The 25,021-nt window shown below is 42.2% G+C and overlaps 1 protein-coding gene across 2 annotated transcripts in view; it reads right to left on the bottom strand.

Moving 5' to 3' along the window:
- The window catches only part of RAD51 (RAD51 recombinase), a 26,761-nt gene extending 2,001 nt beyond the window's left edge, over positions 1-24,760 (bottom strand). The window contains exons 1-9 of one of the 2 annotated variants that reach the window (XM_014459436.2): positions 24,470-24,760; positions 20,395-20,497; positions 17,569-17,706; positions 7,368-7,485; positions 6,175-6,266; positions 4,788-4,882; positions 1,293-1,406; positions 607-736; positions 252-373 (exon numbers count right to left, since the gene is read on the bottom strand). In XM_014459436.2, the coding sequence (XP_014314922.1) occupies positions 252-373; positions 607-736; positions 1,293-1,406; positions 4,788-4,882; positions 6,175-6,266; positions 7,368-7,485; positions 17,569-17,706; positions 20,395-20,481 (896 nt within the window). In that variant the 5' untranslated portion in view covers positions 20,482-20,497; positions 24,470-24,760. Of the gene's footprint in view, positions 1-251; positions 374-606; positions 737-1,292; positions 1,407-4,787; positions 4,883-6,174; positions 6,267-7,367; positions 7,486-17,568; positions 17,707-20,394; positions 20,498-22,358; positions 22,437-24,469 lie in introns of those variants that run through there. The other variant, XM_006093026.3, reaches the window with a different exon arrangement.
- Between the last annotated feature and the right edge of the window lie 261 nt (positions 24,761-25,021).

The raw sequence follows: 25,021 nt of genomic DNA, 5'->3' as shown, positions 1-25,021 counted from the left end.
AATTATTTTCTTTTAATAATGAAGGAGGACATATGAATTCTTCATATTCAGTTCTCCACATTAGAGGGCTTTTAATTCTTTTATGAACTAAAAGCAAACAACTCTACTAACCAAAGCATGACAATGAGATTTAGCAAGAACTTTTGTCTAATTACACAATAGTAGCTTTAACAGGGAAATGTTATATCTGCATGTCCACTTCATAGTTAACATGACATTCCAGGATGAAATCATCTGTCCCATCACTTTACCTGGTTGTTGAGGCATGAGCAATGATATTTCCTCCAATAGGTTTTTTAGGATCTGCAGCAAACATGGCTGCTCCATCCACTTGGGCTACCACCTGGTTGGTGATTACCACAGCTACACCAAACTGATGGAGAAAGGATAAATGTCATATTTTTTTTTTTTTTTTTTGTGGCCACAGACATTGCAAGGACTATCTTTATTGCTGGCAACCCTTTTCCCCACAAACCAATGAAAAACTCAAGTCTCTCTTCATATCTAACTGGTGTCTTGATACCAGGCCCCAGTGTCCTGGCCTTCCAGCAAAGCTCCTGAAATCCGTGGCCCCTGAAAGTAGACTGTCCCCACCTGACAACTCACCTCATCAGCAAGTCGCAGAAGCATCCGCAGAAACCTGGCCAAGTGCATCTGCCTGGCTGACAGTTCACCTCGACCGGAATAGTCTGTTCTGTAGAGGGCGGTGGCACTGTCCACAATCAGCAGTGCATACCTACGGGACAAGGGCTCTCGGAAGCCGATTTCTAGCTTCGGTCAGATTCTGCTCCTTCCTCTCACTATGCTAAGATTTCACATTCAGTTACACGTGTATATAGATGTTTCATTGACACACTTGTATAGCATCCATGTCTGAGGTCCCATATAACAAGATAAAATTCCAACAAGTTCAGGTGGATTATGGTTTCTTTTCATTTTATGTTTTTATTTTAGAGAGAGGAAGGGAGAGAGAGAGAAAGAGAAACATCGATTTGTTGTTTCACTGATTTATACATTCATTGGTTGCTTCTTGTTTGTGCCCTGACTGGAGATTGAACCTGCAACCTTGGTGTATTGGGATGATGCTCTAACCAACTGAGCCACCCAGCCAGGGCTATGGCTTCATTTTTTAACAGTGACTTGACTTAACCACAAAGTAAGAGTGTCAAAATAGGAAATAAAACTTAAATCTTCCCATTTCTAATTCAAGCTACTATCAATTTGGCCAAATAGCCTATATAAGATTCAGGATAAGGGCCTGGGAGCATATTCAGTATCTTCTGAGCACATACCTGGACTCTACCATCATAGCTGATGCTTGATAAAGCAGCTGGGTCTGGTGGTCTGTGTTGAACCCACGAGCATATGCTACATTATCTAGGACATCACTGCCAGAGAGGCCATATCTGGAAAAGAAGAGAGAACATTTTTAGGCTGCACAGAGGACTCAGGCAGATGAGAAATTCATTTCTAATAAGGAAATTACATGGATGGGTAGGTAAGAAGTATTGGGACTAAATAATATTAATTCCCTTTCTATTAGGACAAACTGCACAGAGAGATTACAACAATTATTACTTTGGAGTAATCTACCTGGCAGGACTTTAGGATAAATCAAATCTATTCTCTGAGGACTCCTGAACTAGAATTAGAAATTTCCAAGTATAAGGAAACAATGTTCTCCTGGAAAAACCAAGGGCAACCTGACAGAATTGAGACTGAAACAAACAAAAAGAACCACTCTAAGATCTATTAACCAAATTCATATAAATTTATTACATAGGAATAAAACCTAAGCAAGTACTCAAAACTCTAAGAAGTTCGAGAGAAGCAAATATTTTTTTTCATTCTTGCTAGTAATTAGTTATTCCTCAATAATGATTTTTCCCTCTGCATTTAAAAAAGGCAAATAAAATATCTCTTATTTTCTTAGAAAAATTTGTATTTTCTCATCTTTATAACTGATACCTAAGACATGAATGGTTCGAGTAACAACACAGTTTTCATTCTCATTAAATGTACCATAATGGAGCTCCATTTCTTTAAAGATAAATTTCCCCTTTATCTCTCAAATAGATGTGATTTTCCCTCTTCTGTACTTCCAAAAAACTGATTTAGATCTTTTTATGGCATTTGTGCAGGGCAACCCTTTTTCCCACAAACCCTGCCATTCTTTGACTAGACTACAAATTCCTTGAGGTTAAAGATAAGCTTGTCTACCTTAAATATTTTTTCTACCTAGTAAATTCTAAATGTTGCTAAGTAAAGCTTTTATTCACAATCCATACAAAAAGAAAATTATACACATCAATTTAACTCATCATATTTTCATATTAATGCCATAAAAATCATTACAGTCCGAAAATATAATACTCCCTTAATGTAATAGTTCAAAAGAGAATCTGTTTAAACAAATCAATGTGCTATTAATTCTTTGATAACCAAAAGTTTCTATGTTTATGATCCTATCAGTCTTTTTTTAAAAAAAATATATTTTATTGATTTTTTACAGAGAGGAAGGGAGAGGGATAGAGAGTTAGAAACATCGATGAGAGAGATCGATCAGCTGCTTCCTGCACGCCCCCCCAATGGGGATGTGCCCACAACCAAGGTACATGCCCTTGACCGGAATCGAACCTGGGACCCTTGAGTCCGCAGGCCGACGCTCTATCCACTGAGCCAAACCGGTTCGGCACCACACTGTATTAATTACTGTTGCTTAATAGGAAGTTTGCAAAGACTAAGACTTGCAATCTACAACCCCCCATCCCGAAATAATCTGGGTCCTTAACATTTCCATATAAATTTTATAATCAGCTTGTCAATTTCTACAAAAAAGCTTGCTGGAATTTCAATAGGGATTGTATTGAATCCATAGATCAATTTGAGGGAGAATTTTAATAGTATTGCATCTTCCAATCCATGAATATGGAATGTTTCTCTATTCAGATTTCAATTTCTCAGTAATGTTTTGTAGTTTTCAGTGGACCAGTCTTGCACTTCTATTAAATTACTAAATATTATTATTATTATTTTTAAATATATTTTATTGATTTTTTACAGAGAGGAAAGGAGAGGGATAGAGAGTTAGAAACATCCATGAGAGAAAAACATCCATCAGCTGCCTCCTGCACACCCCCTACTGGGGATGTGCCTACAACCAAGGTACATGCCCTTGACCGGAATTGAACCTGGGACTCTCAGTCCACAGGCCAACGCTCTAGCCACTGAGCCAAACTGGTCAGGGCACTAAATATTATTTTTGATGTTACTGTGAATGGGACTGTTCTCCTAATTTCTGAATTGTTCATTGCCAGTATAGAGAAATTGTAACCTACCAGCTTGCCGAACTAATTTAGTTTTAATAGTATTTTTTTTTTTGTATGTGTGTAGATTTCTTAGGATTTTCTACATACAGGATCATATCATAGGTAAATAGTTTTATGTCTTCCATTCCGATTTGGATGCCTTTTATTTTCTTTCCTGACTGCACTGGCTAGGACTTTTAGTACAATGTGGAATATAAGAGTGGACACCCTTGCCTTGTTTTTGATCTTAAGGAAAAAGCATTCAGACTTTCACCATTAAGTATGATGCAAGCTGTACTTTTTTTGCAGTTGCCCTTTATCAGGGCATCTGATAAATGTTCTATCCATTATTGAGAGTGAGATATTGGTCCCCAACTATTATGGTTGAATTGTCTATTTACCCTTCAATTATGTCAGTTTTTGTTTCACATATGTATGGGCTCAGTTATTAGATGTTTATAGTTATACTTTCCCGATAAACTGACCTTTTAGTTATAAAATGTTCTTCTTTGTCTCTAGTAATATTTTTTGTGTATCTTAAAGTCTATTTTGTCTGATATTAGAGTAACTACTAGAATTCTCTAATGGTTACTGTTTGCATGCAAATCTTTTTCCATCCTTTTACTTTCAACCTATTTGAGTCTTTGAACCTAAGGGGTTTCTCTGTAAGACAGCATATAGTTGGATCTTGTTGGGTTTTTTAAATGCACTCTGGCAGCAACTCATAGATTTCTGACTAAAGAAGAATGCTTTTCTCTACTACATACATACACCATTGGAATCCTCCTATATAATAAAAGGCTAATATGTAATCGACCGAAGGGCAGAACAACCGGTTGCTATGACGCGCACTGATCACCGGGGGCATTCGCTCAATGCAGGAGCTGCCACCTGGTGGTCAGTGCGCTCCCACAGGGGAGCGCGCCGCTCAGCCAGAAGCTGGGCTCATGACTGGTGAGCACAGCAGCAGTGGTGGGAGCCTCTCCCACCTCCGCAGCAGTGCTAAGGATGTCCGACTGGCGGCTTAGGCCCACTCCCTGCTGAGTGGGCCTAAGCTGGCAGTCGGACATCTCCCGAAGGCTCCTGGACTACGAGAGGGCACAGGTCGGGCTGAGGGGCCCCGAGTGCACGAATTTCGTGCACCGGGCCTCTAGTATGGAGTAATAAGAGAAGACGATGCTCAGCTGGTGTGGCTCAGTAGTTGAGCATTGACCCATGAAATGGGAGGTCACAGTTCAATTCCAGGTCAGGGTACATGCCCAAGTTGTGGGCTCTATCCCCAGTAGGGGGCGTGCAAGAAGCAGCCAATCAATGATTCTCTGTCATCACTGATGTTTCTATCTTTCTCTCCCTCTCTGAAATCAATGAAAACACATACATTTTTTTAAAAAAAGAAGACACTGTTCAACCAGACTAACCCTATAAATCATGACAGTGACAGGTACAGCCATACTTCTCTCATCTAATCCAGTAACCTACCTCTCAGCCACTGCTAGCAGCCGCTCTGGCCTAAAGGTACCCTCGGTGTCAATGTACATGGCCTTTCCTTCACCTCCACCCCGGTCAATGGGAAGCTAGAGAGAACAAAAATAACAATAGAAATGAACACTGTACTTCTTATATAACTGACCAACTTACCTATGATTCTATAAATTCCCCCTCTTTCCAATAAGGCAAAGGGAAAAAATCACCTCAAAGTGGTCAAGGGCACGTGCCTCAGTTGCAGGCTCGATCGTTGGTCTGGCTGGGAGATGTGCAGGAGGCAACCAATCAAAGTGTCTCTCTCACATCAATCTTTCTCTGTCTCCCCCTCCCTTCCACTTTCTCTAAAAATCAATGGGAAAAATATCCTTGGGTGAGGATTAACAAAACAAAACAAAACAAAACAAAAGAGCATGAAGGTTGAAGAACTGATAAAGCTGTCTTTACTGAGTGAGAAAAAGTAAGCAAAAATGCAGAAACAGTAATCTGCCTAGCAGTACTGAATGCTAACCTAAAGTTTGTCATAAATTTAAAGTGAAGCCAATCAGCTCTATGGTATGATTTTTCTCTAGTATGATCAGCTATTTGAGAATAGGCATTAAAAAGACAGGATTCAGCCCAGACGGTGTGGCACAGCGGTTGAGCGTCGGCCTATGAACCAGGAGTTCACAGTGAAACTCCCCGTCAGGGCACGTGCCCAGGTAGGATGCGTGCAGGAGGCAAACAATCAATGATGCTCTCTAATCATTGATGCTTCTATCGCTCCCTCTCCCTTCTTCTCTCTGAAATAAAACAAAACAAAAACAAACAAAAAACATACTTAAAAAATTTTAAAAAGACAGGGGTCATTGAGATTGGCATCTCTTCAGGTATAGGATATAAATCTGAGGGTATTGGTAAAGGAATGACTTTTTAAAAATATATTTTTATTGATTTCAGAGCTGGAGGGAGGGAGAAATAGAAACATCAATGATGGGAGAGAATCATTGATCGGCTGCCTCCTGCACACCCCACACTGGAATTGAGCCTGAAACCTGGGCATATGCCCTGACTGGGAATCAAACCATAACCTCCTGGACGCTCAACCACTGACCTGCACTGGCTGGGGTGGTAAAGGAATGACTTTAATGATGAATCATAAAATCTAGATGGTGAAAAGGGGAGATAAAGCCACAGGAGGCCTGGGGGGTGGTAAGAAAGTATTTGAAGTCAATGATCTGCAAGTTTCTATGATGTTGAAGAATTTTGCAGTAGGAATTTATTTAACTAGCACATGGGATTCTTGAGAACAGAGAAAGTGCTTTAATATCCATCCCAAAAGATGCTTGAAAACAGTGGAAATAACTTCTTGCTGGTTTGATTAGTTAGAGGCCCAACAGCTCACCTGGCATGTTACAGCCAATGTATGACAGATCTGGGTCTTCCCAGTTCGGAATTCTCCAAACATCTCTGTGATGGATCCAGTTTCAATTCCTCCTAACAGAGCAATAAGAAACACCTCTTAGCACAATACAAATGTTTAGAAACAATAATCATAGAAATGTTCTTGGAGCTCATCAGAAAGATATTTGCAGGATGATACAGCGGCACAGAGGGGAGGGCTAACACTTAAATTTAAGTGTGATTCCTGAACTCAGGATATTTTGCACTCTATAAAAAGATAACTTGAATGCTTAAATATCTGGGGAAGCAACAAGAATCAAATCTAACTTAGGACAGCAATGCTTCCAAAAGTTCAAAAATTATAGTTTTCTGCCCTGGCTGGGTAGCTCAGTTGGTTAGAGCATCATCCCAATACACCAAGGTTGCGGGTTAGATCCCTGGTCAGGGCACATACAAGAATCAACCAATTAATGCATAAATCAGTGGAACAACAAAAAGAAAAAAGAGGGAAAAAAATAAGTGGAACAACATCTCAATGTTGTTCTTTCTTTCTTCCTCACTCTCTAAAATTTAAAAATAAATAAAAGCATAAACAAAACTATAGCTTTCCATAAAGTCCTGAAGATTAATGTAAACTACAGTGCGGTATTCAAACATGGAGTTTTTTTTTTTAATATATTTTTATTGATTTCAGAGAGGAAAGCAGAGAGAGATTGATAGAAACATCAATGATGACAGAATTATTGATTGGCTGCCTTCTGCACGTCCCTTACTTGGGAATTGAGCCCGCAACCTGGGCATGTGCCCTTGACGGGAATCGAACCCAGGACCCTTCAGTCCACAGGCCAATGCTCTATCCACTGAGCAAAAAAACCAGCTAGGACCAAACATGGAGTGTTTTAATCAGCCATCAGATTCTCAAACTTGTGTGTTAAAGTAGAAGATTAAAATTATTTCTTTAGGCAGAGGGAGCTTACTCTCTGAATGCAATATTAAATGGAGATTAAATTATTTAATTGGCAGATCACTTTAGCATTTTACAAGTCAGGTCCCACCCTGGAGCAGTCTTACTTCATAAATGTGAATACTTCTCTTATCTCTTAATCATATCTAACACATGTACTTTAGTTTTGTTCTATGACCTGGATGCTTTGCTAACTGCAGTTCACAAAATAGGATAAGGAATTACTACACCTTGAAGTAGTTTGTCCAGTTCTTTGGAGCCAGTAGTAATCTGTATGATCTCTGATCGCCTTTGGTGGAACTCAGTTGCAGTGGTAAAACCCATCGGAACTAATTTAGCTGCCTCAGTCTGGGAAAAACAAGAAATGTCAAATCAACAAAAAAGCTTACCAAAACAAGAACCAGGTATATAATAGGAAGAAACAACATCTAACAAATTTCCATTATGATTTCTCTTTAAGAAGTCATCAAAATACTAGTAGTTCGCCCTAACCGGTTTGGCTCAGTGGATATAGCATCAGCCTGTGAACTCAAGGGTCCCAGGTTCGATTCCGATCAAGGGCATGTACCTTGGTTGCGGGCACATCCCCAGTGGGGGGTGTGCAGGAGGCAGCTGGTCGATGTTTCTCTCTCATCGATGTTTCTGACTCTCTCTCTCCCTTCCTCTCTGTAAAAAATCAGTAAAAATATATTTATAGACGCACACATATGTGCTTCATCTAATTTATGACAAATGTGACAATACCGTACAAAGTCCAAAACAGATTTAAACGTTCATTTCCTGTACCATCAACCATAGGTTATACAACTTTCTATCTACTTTGTTAAATGAGGACATTTGTCCTTTGATCTCTTCTCCTTCCATGTCTACTTCCCCACCTCTGTCAGCTATTCCTTTTCTTTTACCTTTTACTTTTTTGTGACCCATTTGCAACCTGTTTTGTAGTTACTTATACATCTTCAATAATCAGTCTATCAGTTGATTCCAAAATTTAAAAATAAATGCATTCCCAAACATGTGGGAATAAAATACCACACTCCTAAATAACCAATGAAGCCAAGAAATCTCAGGGGAAAATACTGAGATGAATAAAAACAAAGACACAAACACCAAATCTTATGGGATGCAGCAAAAGCAGCGTGTAAAGGGAAATCTGTGGCTATAAACGCCTATGTTAGAAAAACCTAAAAAAAAAAAAAATCCTCACCTGAGGATATTTTTTCCATTTCTTTTTAGAGAGAGTAGAAGGGAGGGAGGAAGGGGGGAGAGAGAGAAACACTGATGTGAAAGAGACACATCGAAATATTTCCTTGATTGCCTCCCGCATGTGCCAGGACCAGCACCAGGGATCTAACCTGCAAATCCAGGTGCTCGCCCTTGACCCAGACCTGAGCCTGAGACCCTTTGGTGCATGGGCAAACGCTCTAACCACTGAACACACTGGCCAGGGCTATGAGAATCTTAAATAACCTAAATGTCCATTTTAAGATACTGGGAAAAAAAAAGAAACAAGCAGAAAGAAGGAAATAATATTAGAGCACAAATTAGTAAGATAGAGGACAGAAATATAATAGGAAAAAATCAACTAAACCAAACCTCAATTCTTCGAAAAGATCATTAAAATTAATAAACCTTACCCAGAAGGCACGGCTCAGTGGTTGAGCATCGACCTATAAACAGGGAGGTCACGGCTCATTCCTGGCCAGGGCACATGACTGGGTTGCGGGTTGGGGCTCAGTACCAGGTAGGGTCCATGCAGGAGGCAGCCGATCAATGATTCTCTCTCATCATTGATGTTTCTATCTCTCTCTTCCTCTCTGAATTAATAAAATATGTTTAAAAAAATTAATAAACCTTTAGCCAGACCCCTCCCCACCAAAAAGATTAAAATCAGGAATGAAAGAGGGGACATCACTACCAACCTTACAAAAATAAAACGATACCAACAAATAAGACAACTTAGATGAAATAGGTAAATTTCTAGAAAGATTCAAACTTATTCAAGTAGAAAAAAAACCAAATCAAGGCACTGAAAGATCAGTTGAGCTTGAGTCTAAATTCAGTAAATAAATTGAGTCTGCACTACAAAGATAAAAGGAAGTCTGAACAGATCAATAGCAAGAGATTAAACTTAAAATTTAAAAACTTTCTCAAAACTTCTTTATACAGTCTTTTTAATTTTTTTTAAAATTGATTTTTAGAGGAAGGGAGAGGGAGAGAGAAAAACATAGATATGAGAGTGAAATATTGGCTGCCTCCTTTCATACTCTCTATGGGGGACTGAGCCCGCACCTGGGCATGTGCCCTGACCGGGAAATTGAACTCTTTGGTGCACAGGATGATGCCCAACCGAGTCACACAGGACTCTTTTTGTAAAAAATTGATTTTTTAGAGACAGAAGGAGGGAGGGAAGAAAAGGGGGAGAGGGGAGAGAGTGAGGGAGGGAGGGAGGGAGGGAGAGGAAGGGAGAAAGAGAGCGCGCGAGCCAGTGTGCCAGCACACGCCCAACATCGATTTGTTGTTCCGCTTATTTACGCACTTGTTGGTCGATTTTTGCATGTGCCGTGATTGGGGATTAAACCCCCAACCTTGGTGTATGGAGACAAGGCTCTCACCAATTGAGCTACCCAGACAGAGCTCTTAAAACTGCACTTAACAATTCATTACAATGTTTGTTAGTTTTGTACACATAATTCATCGCAGAACCAATTGTGTGACAGAAAGACAATTGTTTTGTTACATTATGTCTCTCAAAAGTTTGTCAAATTCAAATGAATTCTTTTTTATACTAAAACAGTTTCAAAATCATGCTCTATTTTACTTTGCTTTTATATCTGAGCCACGTCTCTCTAGTATTCTCTAACTTTATTCATTTCTCAAATTTTCCAACGGCTCAATCTCACTATGTATTCTACTGAATCCTTTCCCCCCTCCGAGATCTTTCCTTCTCCAACTGCACTTTCTGCTCTCTAGGCTAGCTCCTATCCTGGGCCTTCCTTCACTTAGTACTTGAGTTGGAGCCACTCTAACCTAGATCCCATGTTTTTCCATCTTCAATCTGGTAAAGTATATCCTCAAGTAACTTCATAAGAAAAAATGGATGAGAGAAAAATGTTCTGAATCCTTGTTTCTGAAATTGTTTTATTCTGCCCTAATATTTGATTAATAATGTTAAGCTAGGCTTAAGATTATTTTCCCTCAGAGCTTTAAAGGCATTGCTCTGCCTGCTTCTATCACCCAGATTTCTGACAGAAAACGTACTTTCTGATGATTGTTCCTTTAGACGTCACTTACTTTTTTCTCTCTGAAATCTTTCAGAACCTTCTCTTTATGATTGGTATACTGAAATTTCACACACACTGATTTGTCTAGGTGTTCATCTTTGATACTCTATGGGGTATTACTATATAAGACTTTTGCTTCTCTTTAACTCTGTCAATTTCTCTTGTATTATTTCTTTGAGAATTTCTTCCCTTTTTCCTGTAACTTCTACTAATCTTCAGGATGAATGAAGATTTAGTAGATTTAGAAAATAAAAATATCAAAGAAAGGGGGGAAGAAGCTTATACACCAATATTGAAATCTAGCTAATGTATGCTAAAATATTTAGGGGAAAATGTATTAATTTCTGCAATTTTCTTTGAAAGCATAAAAAAAAAATCCAAGACGGACTGACTGCTGGATAGAGAGATAAACAGGTGTTAAATCAAGTATATTAAAACTAGTGGCCCGGTGCACGAATTTGTGTACATCGAAAGGAAATTAATTAGAAGAAATATTTTAATATTGCTATTCACCCTTTCTCTATAATAGAAGTGTCAACCAAATTCACAATCGACAATGACAAATGGAAACACATGGGTGTGATTGGCAAGAGAGCTTTATTTGTATTGCACATGTGTGAGTCAACTTAGCCTTCTATAGATATAGAATAAACTTGTTTAGTTATACCTGCTTTCTGATTTAGCTAAACTTTTTCCAGCCCAGTGAAGCACCCCAACTTCTCTTTCAGGTAATTGTCAGCAACACAGCAGTAAAATCAACACGAAGCAGATTATTATTGAGGATCATGCAGGGAGAACAAAGGGTAAAATATTTAACTGCAGCAGTGTTTGACTATATTCTGCACAGTGAGAAAACCCAAAGTCATTTTCAAGGTCCACCATTTCTTACTTCTTTTCAGTTGGGTCAAGTTTCTAAGCTTTCTAAATCTCCGTTTTCTGGCTAATGAAAAGAAAATAGGATTCCACTGAGTCTCCTATCTACCTACTCCAGGACTTCTGTGAGGATCAAATGAGATGAGGCCTGGGAAAATGCTTCACACACATTTAATTAAAGTGTAAATGTTTCCACCTAGGTATAAAGCAAGTCATGACCCTGGGCTGCAGAAACTCCTAGTCGCTAGGAAGAGGAAGCTGGGCGTCGCTATGTGATGTCATTACCTGGCGCCCACAGTGACTGTTTCTGGGCTGGCCATGAGGTCTCAGCAGCGACAACTGTGATTTGGTGGGCTGTCGCTCCACGGTGGTGGTGGGCCCTGTGTCCCACTTGGGGGAAGCCGAGTGTTGCTTTGTCGGCCAAGTCCGCGCTGCCCGTTTCTCGGTAAATGCCAAGTGTGCATCACGGCAGCTCCTTCGTTGAGGGTCTGCCCCTTGGTGGTCAGTGCACGTCATAGCAAGCAGTTGGATAGTGGGAAGGACACTTAGCATATTAGCCTTTTTTATATATAAGATGTTAATGGTATAGCCCAGGTGATGGGTATATGACTGTTCACTATATAATTCTTTCAGCTTTGCAATAAGTTCAAAAATTTTAATAACAAAATGTTGAGAAAACTCAGGAGATGCTTTACCTTCTTTTCATTTTAACCTCTACATTTTCTTGTCTATGAGCTCTTAAAGGAACAGAATATTAAACCAAAGGGAAATTTGAAGTAAAAACTGTCCAATTGCCTAATCTGGCAGAACTTTACTTCTATTCTTTTTTTTAAAAAATATTTTATTAATTTTTTACAGAGAGGAAGGGAGAGATAGAGAGAGTTAGAAACATCGATGAGAGAGAAACATTGATCAGCTGCTTCCTGCACATCTCCCACTGGGGATGTGACCGCAACCAAGGTACATGCCCTTGACCGGAATCGAACCCGGGACCTTTCAGTCCGCAGGCCGACGCTCTATCCACTGAGCCAAACCGGTTTCGGCTACTTCTATTCTTATACTTAACAAAATAAGCAAGCTTTTATCTGTGCTAGGCAGAAGTCTTTAGAAGTTTTAGACAGCCAAGAACTATCGAACCCTTGGACACAAAACATAAAATATCAAGTAAAAAAAATATTTTAAAAAATATCCATGCTGAATTTGTCAGTGCTATGGTGGTGTACCAAGCAAGAAAGAACAGCTCAACAAAAGCCAATGACAATTTCTTTTTACTACCCTACCCTCAACCCCCTTCCCTCTGGTAACCAACATTCTGTTGTCTGTGTCTATGAGTTTCAGTTTTATACCCCACATGAGTGAAATCATATGGTTCTTAGCTTTTTCTGGCTTATTTTTGCTAAGCATAATATTCTCAAGGTCACATGTATCATAGAAATATACACTTGAAACCCATATAATCTTATTAACAAACTAGAGGCCCGGTGCATGGATTTGTGGGGGATTGGCCAAAACTGGCTCTCCAACACCCCCCGAGGGGTCCCGGATTGCAAGAGGGCAGTTCTTGGGTGACACACCCCGGAATTGGGCTCCTCCTCCGGGGTGCATCACCCAAGAACCACAGCTGCCAAATCACTGCAGCATAGCAGCTCCTGCATTGAGCTTCTGCTCCCTGGTGGTCAGTGCATGTCATAGCTACCGGTTATAGTGTCTGCCCCCTGGTGGTCATTGCACATCATAGCTACCAATCGGATGGTTGAACTGTCGCTTAGGCTTTTTATATATAGACTAGAGGCCTGGTGCACAGAAATTTGTGCACTGGGTTGGGGGGGGGTGAATCCCTCAGCCCAGCCTGCGCCCATTCACAGTCCAGGACCCCTTGGGGGATGTCCACCTGCCGACTTAGGCCCACTCCCTGGGAGATCAGGCCTAAGCTTGCAGTCAGACATCCTTCTGGCAGCCAGGGAGCCCTCGGGGGATGTCCAACTAAAGGCTTAGGCCCCCAAAGGATCAGGTCTAAACCTTTAGTTGGACATTCTTAGTGCTGCCACAGAGGTGGGAGAGGCTCCTGCCACCACCTCTGCGCTGGCCAGCCATGAGCCAGCTTCTGGCTGAGTGGCACTCCCCATATGAAAGTGCACTGACCACCAGGGGGCAGCTCCTGCACTGAGCGTCTGCCCCCTGGTGGCCAGTGCGCATCATAGCAACTGGCCATTCTGCTGTTCAGTCAATGTGCATATTAGCCTTTTATTATTATTATATAGGATGTCCCTATTTTCCCCCTTTTGCCCCTCTACCCAGCTCTTGCCCCCCACTTCTCTCTGGCCATCACCATACTGTTGTCTGTGTCCATTGGTTGTGCATATATTTTCTTTGGGGCTGGGCTGCCTCGCCGCCCGGGGTCTTAAGAGCATTTTTTTTTTTTTCACAAATGAACACAGTGGAGGAGTCACGCACACCCCTTTTTTTTTTGTTTTTTTTTTAACTTTTTAACATGAGGCACAAAAAAAGATTCTCTTCGCATGCGCTGTTTTACAGCTACAGGCGGAGGGGAGAATGGCTTCCAGGGAGCAGCCTCGAGGCAGTCACGGCCCCCACCACCTGGGATGGAGGAAGGGGAGGCTGCAAAACGGCCTCGTCCGAGCTTAGCTGGACGCCTGCTCCGGGGCTGCCCTGGACGTTCCCGGTGCCTACGGCCCAAAAGCGGGCTGAGCCCTTGAGGGAACCTTCTGCCCCAAGCCTTCCGTCTTTTCAGGGCTAAAGTCTCACTCTTCCTATCCACCAAGTGTAGCAGCCGCTTAAAATCTAAGGGGTGACCCCAGAACCAAACCTCGTCTGTGCCATGAACGTGAGGCCTGGCTGCCCAGGGGGTGGGCATGACTTTTACAGCCAAGATGAGGGGAAGGGAATAAACTACGTGCGACTACAACATCTGAAGTAATATTTACACTTGAAAACCTGGGGCGGGAAGCTTGGAACAGCCTCGCAGCTGGGCGACCTGCCCTTTTCCTTCACTTGCCTGAAGCCGCACCTCCTCTACCTCGAGCTCCTCTCCTGCCCCTCGCATCCTGAGGGGAACACCAGGCCTCAACACTGGTCTCTCCGGATATAGTGCCGCCCTGCTCTGAGCCACGCCCCCGCCTCTCTGTACACAAACATGGTGCCGCCTTGTGCTTAGCCACGCCCCCTGCCTTTCTGCACAGAAAATGGCGCCTCCCACCTTGGGCTTAAGCCTCCAGGTGAAGAGCTGCCTCCCGCTTCCTGACACAGGGCGGGCACCCCCCGGCCCCTGGGTCCCCTTTGGGGCCTGGGGGCGTCCCCCCCCCCCCCCCCCGCCCCCCGGGACCGGATCGCGTCCCAGGTGGCGACACAGCCCGGCCTCTGGCCCCGCCTCTGGGTCTTCTCCGATCACTGGTAATCAGTGATCTGGGCCCAGGGCCGCCTTTGCCCTGCCACCCGGCTCTTGGCTGCCACCTGGGTTTCCGATCACTGTCAGCAGCAGGTGGCTTCTTCGGCTTCTTCTGTTCTTCCCCTTTCGCCTCCCAGCATTGCGCCTATGTATGCAAATTAACCGCCATCTTTGTTGGCAGTTAATTTGCATATCACCCTGATTAGCCAATGGGAAGCGTAGTAAAGGTATGGTCAATTACCCTTTTGTCTTTTATTAGATAGAATTAGAGGCCCGGTGCATGAAATTCATGCATGGGGGAGGGGGGGGGTGTCCCTCAGCCTGGCCTGCACTCTCTCCAATCCATGACATCCCTCTCACAAACCTGCCTGCCTGTCTGATTGGCCCCTAACCACCTCTGCCTGCCGGCCTGATCGCCCCCTAACTGGCCTCCCCTGCCAGCCTGATTGCCCCCTAACTGCTCTCCCCTGCCGGCCTGATCGCCCCTAACTGCCTCTGCCTCAGCCCCTGTCACTCTGGCTTTGTCCGGAAGGATGTCTGGAAGATGTCCAGTCTAATTAGCATATTACCCTTTTATTAGTATAGATGTCACACCAATAAATTTAATAGTAATAAAAATGAAAATAATTCTGGATAGTTTCCCTTCTCCACTGTGACAATGGATATTCTTACTTAAAGTCTCAATTCCAAAGATTTTGGGGGAATGGAAGGGAATAGCCACAGTACTGAAAAAAATCTTTAGCCCTTTAAAAGTAAATAGCATAATCTTTAGTCACCAGATATTCACAATACAAAATGTCTGAGATCAAGAGGACAGAAATATAAACAGAAATACCTATATCATTTTGCACATCTTATTTCACTTATTACAGGTTTGTATATTTACACCAAAACATTGATTTGATTTCTAAAAGGTCTGACAAGGCATAAATAAAGATCCCGCCAGGATCTGTCCAGTCACAAACACTGATGTTCAAAAAGAAACAATAAATAGACTTTAGGGCCCTAACTGGTTTGGCTCAGTGGATAGAGCGTCGGCCTGTGGACTGAAAGGTCCCAGGTTCGATTCCGGTCAAGGGTATGTACCTTGGCTGCGGGCACATCCCCAGTAGGGAGCGTGCAGGAGGCAGCTGATTGATGTTTCTCGCTCATCAATGTTTCTAACTCTCTATCCCTCTCCCTTCCTCTCTGTAAAAAATCAATAAAATATATATCTTTTAAAAAAAATAGACTTTAGGGACACCTACTGGCTTATTCAATATCACAATCTTTCAATATGGTATTAGGGACTCAGAATTCTTATTTCCAATTAAGTCACCACTTCAAACATTTATTTATTTGAATAATCCAATAAATGACAACATCTTTCCTCTCAAATTAAGAATTCCTTATGATTTTTGAGCCTTGACTAAATTACTATTACAGAGTGGTACTAAATAAATGGAGTAATAGCCCTGCCATTGCTTAAAAATTCAAAGCTCTTTAGTATAATAACCAGTAAAACAATTTACTGTGTTGTATACATATTTTATGTGTAAGATATTAAATAAGTATACATAAATCTCAGATACCGTCCGTTTGAGTAAGTTATATAGCAGAACTACATGTACTGAAGCTACCCAATAACAAAGGATACACTCTTTTGGAAGATTCTCTAGTTTTTCAAGATTACTTTTCAGTGAAATTTGTGTAAAACTATGTTTTATGTAGATTACCAGAAGCAAAACAGGTAATGCTGGCTCTACCTATCTTCCTCATTTCTGTTATGAAGGCCAAGGAATAATATATATAAAAAAGATGAGATTTCAAAGTTAAACTGCTTTATAAGGAATTAAGTTACTACCTCATTTCAATTAAGCCAGAAAAATCACTTTTATGTCATTTATTAAGATATAAAAAAACTAAGTGCATGACTTAAAATCATACCCTCTTGTCATTATTAAAGAATCTTCCTGTGATTAGCTAACAAATTATATAAACTGAGAACCTAATTAATATGACTTTAATATTCAAGCAATTCAAACAGCTTTTCTATTTGAAAGTACAACATGTTTATTAGAGAAAACATGTTGTGCCCTAACCGGTTTGGCTCAGTGGATAGAGAGTTGGCCTGCGGAAGAAGGGTCCCAGGTTCGATTCCGGTCAAGGGCATGTACCTTGGTTGCGGGCACATCCCCAGTAGGGGGCGTGCAGGAGGCAGCTGATCGAGGTTTCTCTCTCATCAATGTTTCTAACTCTCTATCCCTCTCCCTTGCTCTCTGTAAAAAATCAATAAAATATATTTAAAAAAAAAAAACATGTTGTCTGTGTCTATAAGTTTTAGAAAATTGAGGCAAAAATAAAAATTGCTTACGTTCTTACCATCAGAAGTTAACATTATTTTAGTGTATTTATCCCTAGTGTATGTGCTATACATTTATAAATATACATTTTAAAACCAAAAATCAAGCATGTATATATGCAGGCACGCGCGCACACACACACATTTTGTTAACATTTCTTGTATCAGGAACATTATCCTATGTCAATAAATATTCTTTGAAACTGTTTTAAATGGCTGCATTCTAAAGAATATTTCTAAGGCATGAGACCAAATATTTAGAAAGATAAGGTGTATACCACTCACTCACTGTTAGCAGTCAACTTGGCAGTATTTATGTCATAACCCATGATACTGCAATTCCTAAGAGAAAATCCCAATTTATGCAAGAAGGCACTTACAGAGATAACAGGTAATGAAGTCACCCCTGGAAAGGGGAACAAGATGACACAATGAGGGATGGAAGTAGGAAGACCACCACCTTTCATTATATGCCCTTTTGTATTCCTCCCTTTAATGCCTCCCTAGGGCACGGAAGCAGTACTTACCAGAATTTTATCAGCTTTGGCTTCACTAATCCCCTTAATATTTATTAGCTCCTTTTTCGGTGCATAGGCCACAGCCTCCACAGTATGGAATCCAGCTTCTTCCAATTTCTTCACATCATTGGCATTTATGCCACATTGCTGCGAGTGAAGAAAACCATGGGTTAATTTAAACTTCAGTTTTCTCATCTGTCTAATCTGGATAATTTGCCCTATCTACTCACAGAGTTGTTTGGAATACAAAAGCTTTGAAAACTGTGCCCTAAACATAAGGTATTTAATTACCAAAACCAGGAGTTTTAGACTAGAACTATTCCATATACATTAAGTGGATTAAACTAGTACCTTCTAACCACTGGAAATAAACCTGTAACTCTCAACCTTTTATAACTGGGACTTTAAATGAACTTTGAGACCCTGGGTCCTAAAAGGCCACTTTAAGCCAGTATTTCCCAATGTTTTTTCCATCAAGCACACATAAAAAATGCTATTTTTTACACTAAACTGGGGTTAGGAGATGAGGCTGCCCCAGAGCTGAGGGGAGCACTATCTTAGCATATCAATAATCTTTTTCGAGCCCTAACCAGTTTGGCTCAGTGGATAGAGCGTCGGCCTGCGGACTGAAGGGTCCGGGGTTCGATTCCGGTCAAGGGCATGTACCTAGGTTGCAGGCTTCTAGATTTTGGGGGAATGGAAGGGAATAGCCACAGTACTGAAAAAAATCTTTAGCCCTTTAAAAGTAAATAGCATAATCTTTAGTCACCAGATATTCACAATACAAAATGTCTGAGATCAAGAGGACAGAAATATAAACAGAAATACCTATATCATTTTGCACATCTTATTTCACTTATTTGCACATCTTATTTCACCCCCTGGTAGGGGGTGTGCAGGAGGCAGCTGATCGATGTTTCTCTCTCATCGATGTTTCTAACTCTCTATCCCTCTCCCTTCCTCTCTGTAAAAATAAAAAAATAATCTTTTTGGAGAAAAAACAATTTTTTTTGTAATACAATGACTAGAAAGTTCTGCTCTAACCATTGACACGGAGAATGGGGAAAACTGCTTTTGGTCACAGACTTGTATATCACTTCTTTCTCCCTATATACAAAGTCAGCTTTGATTTTATTAGCCACCGAAAGCATGACTTCTGGGAGAGTATGAGTTGGAGGTATGCGACTGTATTAGGGAATCAGGGTAGGTTTGGGAGATGAGATAATAATACTTGCCCATAGAAACCATGTCTGCTATTAGTATTTAGGCAATAAGCAATACACGTGTGCATATAACGCCACAGACCTATTTGTAACTTCTGGAGTCTTGAAGCCTAGCTGGGGATGGAAATAACATGCATAAAGAGACAGAAAAATGAAGGCTTTCTCTAATTTTCCTCCTACTTCAGCCGATGTACCTGCATTCACACTGGGGCCTCCGTATAATGAGCAGAAACAGTGCAAGGCCCTGGCTCTAGTGCTGGATGTTCTTGTGCAGATTCCTGAATAGAGCCGGGCTCTTATACCTTAACTAGAGGCCCAGTGCACAAATTCATGCACCAGTGGGGTCCCTTGGCCTGGCCTGTGGGATTGGGTGGAAACCGACTCTCCAACACCCCCTGAGGGACACCGGATTGCGAAAGGGTGCAGGCCAGGCCGAGGGACCCCACTGGTGCACAATCAGGGCCAGGGAGGGATGCAGGAAGTTGGCCAGCCAGGGAGGGACCACAGGAAGGCACCAGGGCGTGTCTGGCCCATCTAGCTCAGTCCCGATCAGCTGGACCCCAGCAGCAAGCTAACCTACTGGTTGGAGCGTCTGTCCCTGGTGGTCAGTGCACATCATAGTGAGCGGCTGAGCAGCCTTAGCATATCATTAGCATATTACCCTTTGATTGGTTGACTGGATGACCGGATACTTATCATATTAGGCTTTTATTATATAGGATAACTACAAGGCCTTCTCCTTGACCATGACAGTTGTCTTGCTAGTAACTTCAGCACATATCTGGGTCTTTCCTCTCTGCATCACCAGTCAGGCCACTGTAATTCCCTGGACAGTTGTTTAATACAACTATTGTTTAATACTTAGTACAAACAACAGACTCTACCATGGGACACTAGGGCTTCTTCATTTCTGACAATCCAGCTCTGAGAAAGAAAAGTGACAAAGTAGGAGGAGAATTCTTGACAAGAGATCTGCTCTGACATGTTTTGCAACTATCTTAAGCCTTTCCACAGGAGCCTTGACAACCCTTCTGAAAACTAATTTGGGTCTTGATCACAGGTATAAAGCAATCTCTATATATAAAAGCCTAAGTGACTGTTATGACCGAACGACCTGAATGACCAGTCGCTATGATGCGCACTGACCACCAGGGGGCAGACACTCAGCGCAGGAGCTGCCCCCTGGTAGTCAGTGCACTCCCACAGCCAACCTCCCCCAGCCAGCCAACCTACTGCGGTCCCTCCCCGCAGCTGGCAGGCCCTGGCTGGGATAGGGAACTGGGGGTGGGTAGCGGCGGATGCGACCCCTTTCCCAGGGGGCGCCGAGGGCCGGCTCCCTCCTTGGGGCTGGTGGCCAACCTCCTGTGCCCTGTCCCTCCCCCCTGCCAGCAGGCCCCAATCAGTCCGCTGCCGACCCACTGTGGTGGCGGCACAGTGGTGAGGGAAGGACGGGGGGAGGAGGGGAACCACAGGGTGGCCTAGGGACCCCACCTGTGCACAAATTTCGAGCACCGGGGCTCTAGTGGTTTATATAAAGGCTGTGATTTTTCCCAATAGGTAGAAGAATCTAGACCAGCTTTAAAATTCCCAAATTAGCAATTAAGCACATTACCTCTAATCGTGAAATAGGTTGTGGGCCAAAGCTCTCTTCTTCCACTGAAGTATCTGCATTTGCTTCAAGCTGCATCTGCATAGCCATTACTCAGCGTTCAATACTGAAAAATATAGATGGCCATCAGGGAGAACACTAGAAAAAGTACAGGGCTGCAAACTTATGTTTGCAATAAATCTCTTAAGAATTACTTCCTAGGCTTTTGGTGTAATCATTGACCTACCTATTTCAAGAAAAAAAAAACAAATCTCTCACCAGCTTTCCCTTCCACCTAGCTAGTTGTATCAGAAAAACTTTAGGAAGAGCCAGGACTATTCTGTTTCTTAAAAATGCAAAGCTTAGCCCTAACCAGTTTGGCTCGGTGGATAGAGCGTTGGCCTGCGGACTGAAGGGTCCCGGGTTCAATTCCGGTCAAGGGCATGTGCCTTGGTTGCGGGCACATCCCCAGTGGGGGGTGTGCAGGAGGCGGCTGATCGATGTTTCTCTCTCATCGATGTTTCTAACTCTCTATCCCTCTCCCTTCCTCTCTGTAAAAAATTAATAAAATATATTTTTTAAAAAATTGCAAAGCTTAACTAGATCAACTATGTCCCCATTCCCCTCCTTCATATTCCCTGAGGGTAGGGCCAAGCCTTTTTTGTTTGTATATACCCCATGATACATAATAAATGTTAGGTGTTGGGTAAATGAATGCAGACTTTCCAAGACTCTACTTCAAGGCCCACAACGAATATTTTTGTGGCCCAATGTAAGAAACATTTTAATAAAAATTTCGTAACTTATTTTTTACAATATCCTGTTATGCATAATTATTAATAACGAACTACAACATTTGCTAATGGCTGATTACTATAATCGTGTTGCATTCATTTCCCTTACGCACCTTACATGCAGGTGCACCATTTCTCTCCACTAATACTAGCAGTGAATATTTTAGCAGCCAATTGCCACATCATTAGTCTTGGACTGACTTGTATGGTGTGCGCAACAGGAAATATTTCACTTTCGGAGAACAAGAAAAATAGGTTTACGTACGTTACGCTTATTAATTTGTGCAGTTATTCCTTGTCTGGTAAGCTAATGTTCAAGAAAAAATATTAACTTTTATTAAAATGTTCCATTATTTTATGTTAATGATTACTCATTTATTTCAGCCCTTTGAATTCAGCATGTCTCTATTGAAATAAACCTACGTTTCTATGAAAATTGAAGCTTGTTTTTTTTGCGGCCCACATAAGCTTAAACCTTGTTTACTTGGCCCGTGTTAGCCTTTGAGTTTGATGTGCTTGCTCTACTTAAAATGGAAAGAAAAAAATTTTTTTTTTAAATGAAAGGTTAAATTGCTTCAGTTCCATTGTTCCCTTCCAGCAAGGAGGAGCTGGAGGTGGTGGGATAGGACTGAAATAAATGTACAGAGTGACTGCCCATAGCCTCCATTCCTGATACAGTGGACTGATATGAGAGAAGTACTTCCCATCTTAGGCAAGGATCATAGCTTGTAGTTACACATTATGCTCCTAACAGGAGTGTATGAAATTTAAGTTCAACATTTTAATCAATTCCATACTTCAGGGAATGTGCAATGAATAAATAACATGCAAGTACCCTGCTCAGTCTGAAATCTTCCATTTAAGCATAAGGGCTATACCTAAAGTGTGATTATTACGATAGAGTTAAGATTGCTCAGGTTGAAAAGAAGAACCGAGAACAAAAATTTTTTTAAATTATCTTCAAGAGATTTTATTAGTAAAAGTGAACAAGTCTTAATGTCCACAAGAATAAATGGCCTTAAATCAAACCAAAACAATCTGGACAATTTAACAATCAGGATAAATCTAATTCAAAAGATAACAGATATGAAATCTCCATTCTTAGAGACTTGACAGTTGACCATTTGTTCTTGATTGGTTCAGGTACAGGCCTCTTAGATGGCAGTTTTAGCATAATTCAAATATTGAAATTACCTGAATGCAATTTAAATCTCTTCCTTAATAATTTATGAAAAAGATGGCACTGCAATTAACCAGGAAAGGATGGTCTTTTCCATAAATAGTGCTGAGTTGGTTGGATAGCCTTAGAGAATAAGAAAACAACAGGAAAAAAATCTGTTTCCAATTTAGAGATTATAGATCTAAATGTAAGAGGTAAAACAAAGCTTTTAGAGTATAGGTGAATATCTTCATGATGTTGGGACAGAGAAGATTTCTTGAATAGTATACATAAAGCAATAAGCTAGAAGGAAAAGGTTGAAAAACTAGACTATATGCAAACTCAGAAGTTTTAAGTTTCATTAAAAGAGACCATTAAGCCCTGGCTGGTTTGGCTCAGTGGATAGAGCCTCCGCCTGTGGACTGAAGGGTCCCGGGTTTGATTCCGGTCAAGGGCACATGCCTGGGTTTCGGGCTCGATCTCCAGTAGGGGGCGTGCAGGTGGCAGCCGATCAATGATTCTCTCTCATTATTGATGCTTCTATCCCTCTCTCCTCCCTTCCTCTCTAAAATCAATTAAAAAATATTTAAAAAAAATAACAAAATAAATAAAAGAGACCATTAAGAGAATGAAAAGTAAAACTACAGTGAGGGAAGAAATATTTACCACATATACAACTAAGGGTTGATAATTCAATTATATAATAAAGAACTCCTCCAAATCAGCACAAAAGGCAATTCAAAAGAAAAATAGGCAAGAAATTTGAATAAGCACTTCACACTAAAAGATATCAAAATGGCCAATAAATATATAAACAAATGTTCAACCTCATTAATAGTGAGGAAAATTAAAATGAGGTATTACTATATACCCACCAGAGCAGCTAAAATTAAAAATATTGACAATATCGTGTTGGCAAGCATGTGGAACTAAACACTCTCACAATGCAGTACTGGCTCTAGTATAAAAATGGTACAACTTTGGAAAAGACATTAAATGTGAAAGCTGAAATAGACAAATGCTATGGCCCAGGAATTTCACTACTTTATATTATTAACGGGCTGAAAAGCATACACGTGTACACCCAGAGGTACACAGGAATGCGCTCAGCAGCCTTTCTCATACAAGTTAAAAAACAGAAACAACCCAAATGGCCGCCATGAGTACAATAAGGAATATCACAGAACAACAACAAAGAACTACTGCTATATGCGAAGACATGCAGAACCGAAAGACAGAACACTGAGCCAAGTCAGACGTGAAAATACATAGTATTACTTAAAGGAGCATTTGAGATCTTGCTTCCCGGCATATGTCGTCAGTTTGGCACAAATAAACTCATAAATTAATACACACACACACGCATATATTTGCTTATATAAAATTCAGAAACAGGCAAAATTAGTCTGTGGTCTTAGAAATTAACAGTGGTTGCCTCTGGAGAGAAGAGGGGAGCGTATCAGACGAGGGGGCACAGGGGCCTTCTGAGGTGCGGACAGCATTCTATTTTCTGACCTGAGCGGTGCTTATAGTGATTATACAGGTCAGAGGGAGGGAGGCAGGGAGGGAAATACTGATTTGTGGTTCCACTCGCTTCTCGTAAGCGCCCAGACCGCCCAGACCAGGATCAACCCACAACCTAGGTGTATCCGGACGCTCTAACCAACGGGACTATCGGCCAGGGCCACACTTGGCTTTAGAAGTTTAAAGAACAGCAGCTCACTACAGGTCATTCCCTAGGCATCACGCGGACGGCCTTCCGATTGGAAATGAAAGTATCTTTGTGGCAACTGGGGTAAGCAAGGCCTGGTGTAGTGGAAGGACTGCCGAGAAACCCGGGAGCCCTGGCTCTAACCCCAAACAGCTGTGATTTTCAGTCTGTGGCCTCGGCCTCCGCGCCCACGCCCACAAACGGGCGCTGGAAATGAGGGCCTCAGAAAGGCTCCCCCCACCCGCTCCACAGACCCGCCCGCTTCCGTTTACACCATAACGAGCTCGGAGAGTCTGCTGCGCCCGGGCATGTCCCGCCTCACACTCGGCGGAGGGCCCCAGAAGCCGGGTGGGGAGCTCGGCCCGGTCCCAGCCCGGCTGTCGCGGGGAGGGACCTGGCGGGGAAAGGGCGCCCGTCCGCGCCTGACACTCTCACCTGGGCCGCAGCTCTCCCGGCGGCGGCGGGATGCCCGCTCCGACCTCCGCCCGCTGGCCCGGCAGGCGCCCGCCCCTGGACGGACTCCAGACGCCCTCGCTGGCGCCCCACTTCTCTCCTCCTTTGCTCCGACCTTCTGCACACAACTCAAGCGAGTTTCAGCTCCCAACTACGCGCCGGGGGGGACGCCTCTGCTCCCCTCAGGCCTCAGCCCCAGTCACAGTGCGCGCTCTGCCCAGGCAGTTTCGTAAATCCCGCCAAACCCTCCCGGGCAGGGTCACGCCCGCGTCAACGTAACGTCTCCCCGCCCTCCTCGGGTCCGCCTTCTAGCCTGTCCCGCCACTGCTCGCGAGCTGGTGATAAGGCCAAGGAACTCGACCTTACATGATACTATGTACTGCCCTCTTCCTTTTATCCCTTAAAACTAACTCGAAATTTGGGAGTTGCCGCCTTCTCGTTATCAGATTGAGGACTACAACTCTCAAGAGGCAGTGGGGTCAGCTAGAGACTACATCTCCCAGTATGCACCGCCCGCGGACTGGGCGGAAGTGT

The sequence above is a fragment of the Myotis lucifugus genome, unplaced genomic scaffold (genome assembly GCF_000147115.1).
Source record: "Myotis lucifugus unplaced genomic scaffold, Myoluc2.0 scaffold_109, whole genome shotgun sequence".
NCBI classification, from domain to species: domain Eukaryota; kingdom Metazoa; phylum Chordata; class Mammalia; order Chiroptera; family Vespertilionidae; genus Myotis; species Myotis lucifugus.
This window is presented reverse-complemented; position numbering and strand designations above follow the sequence as displayed.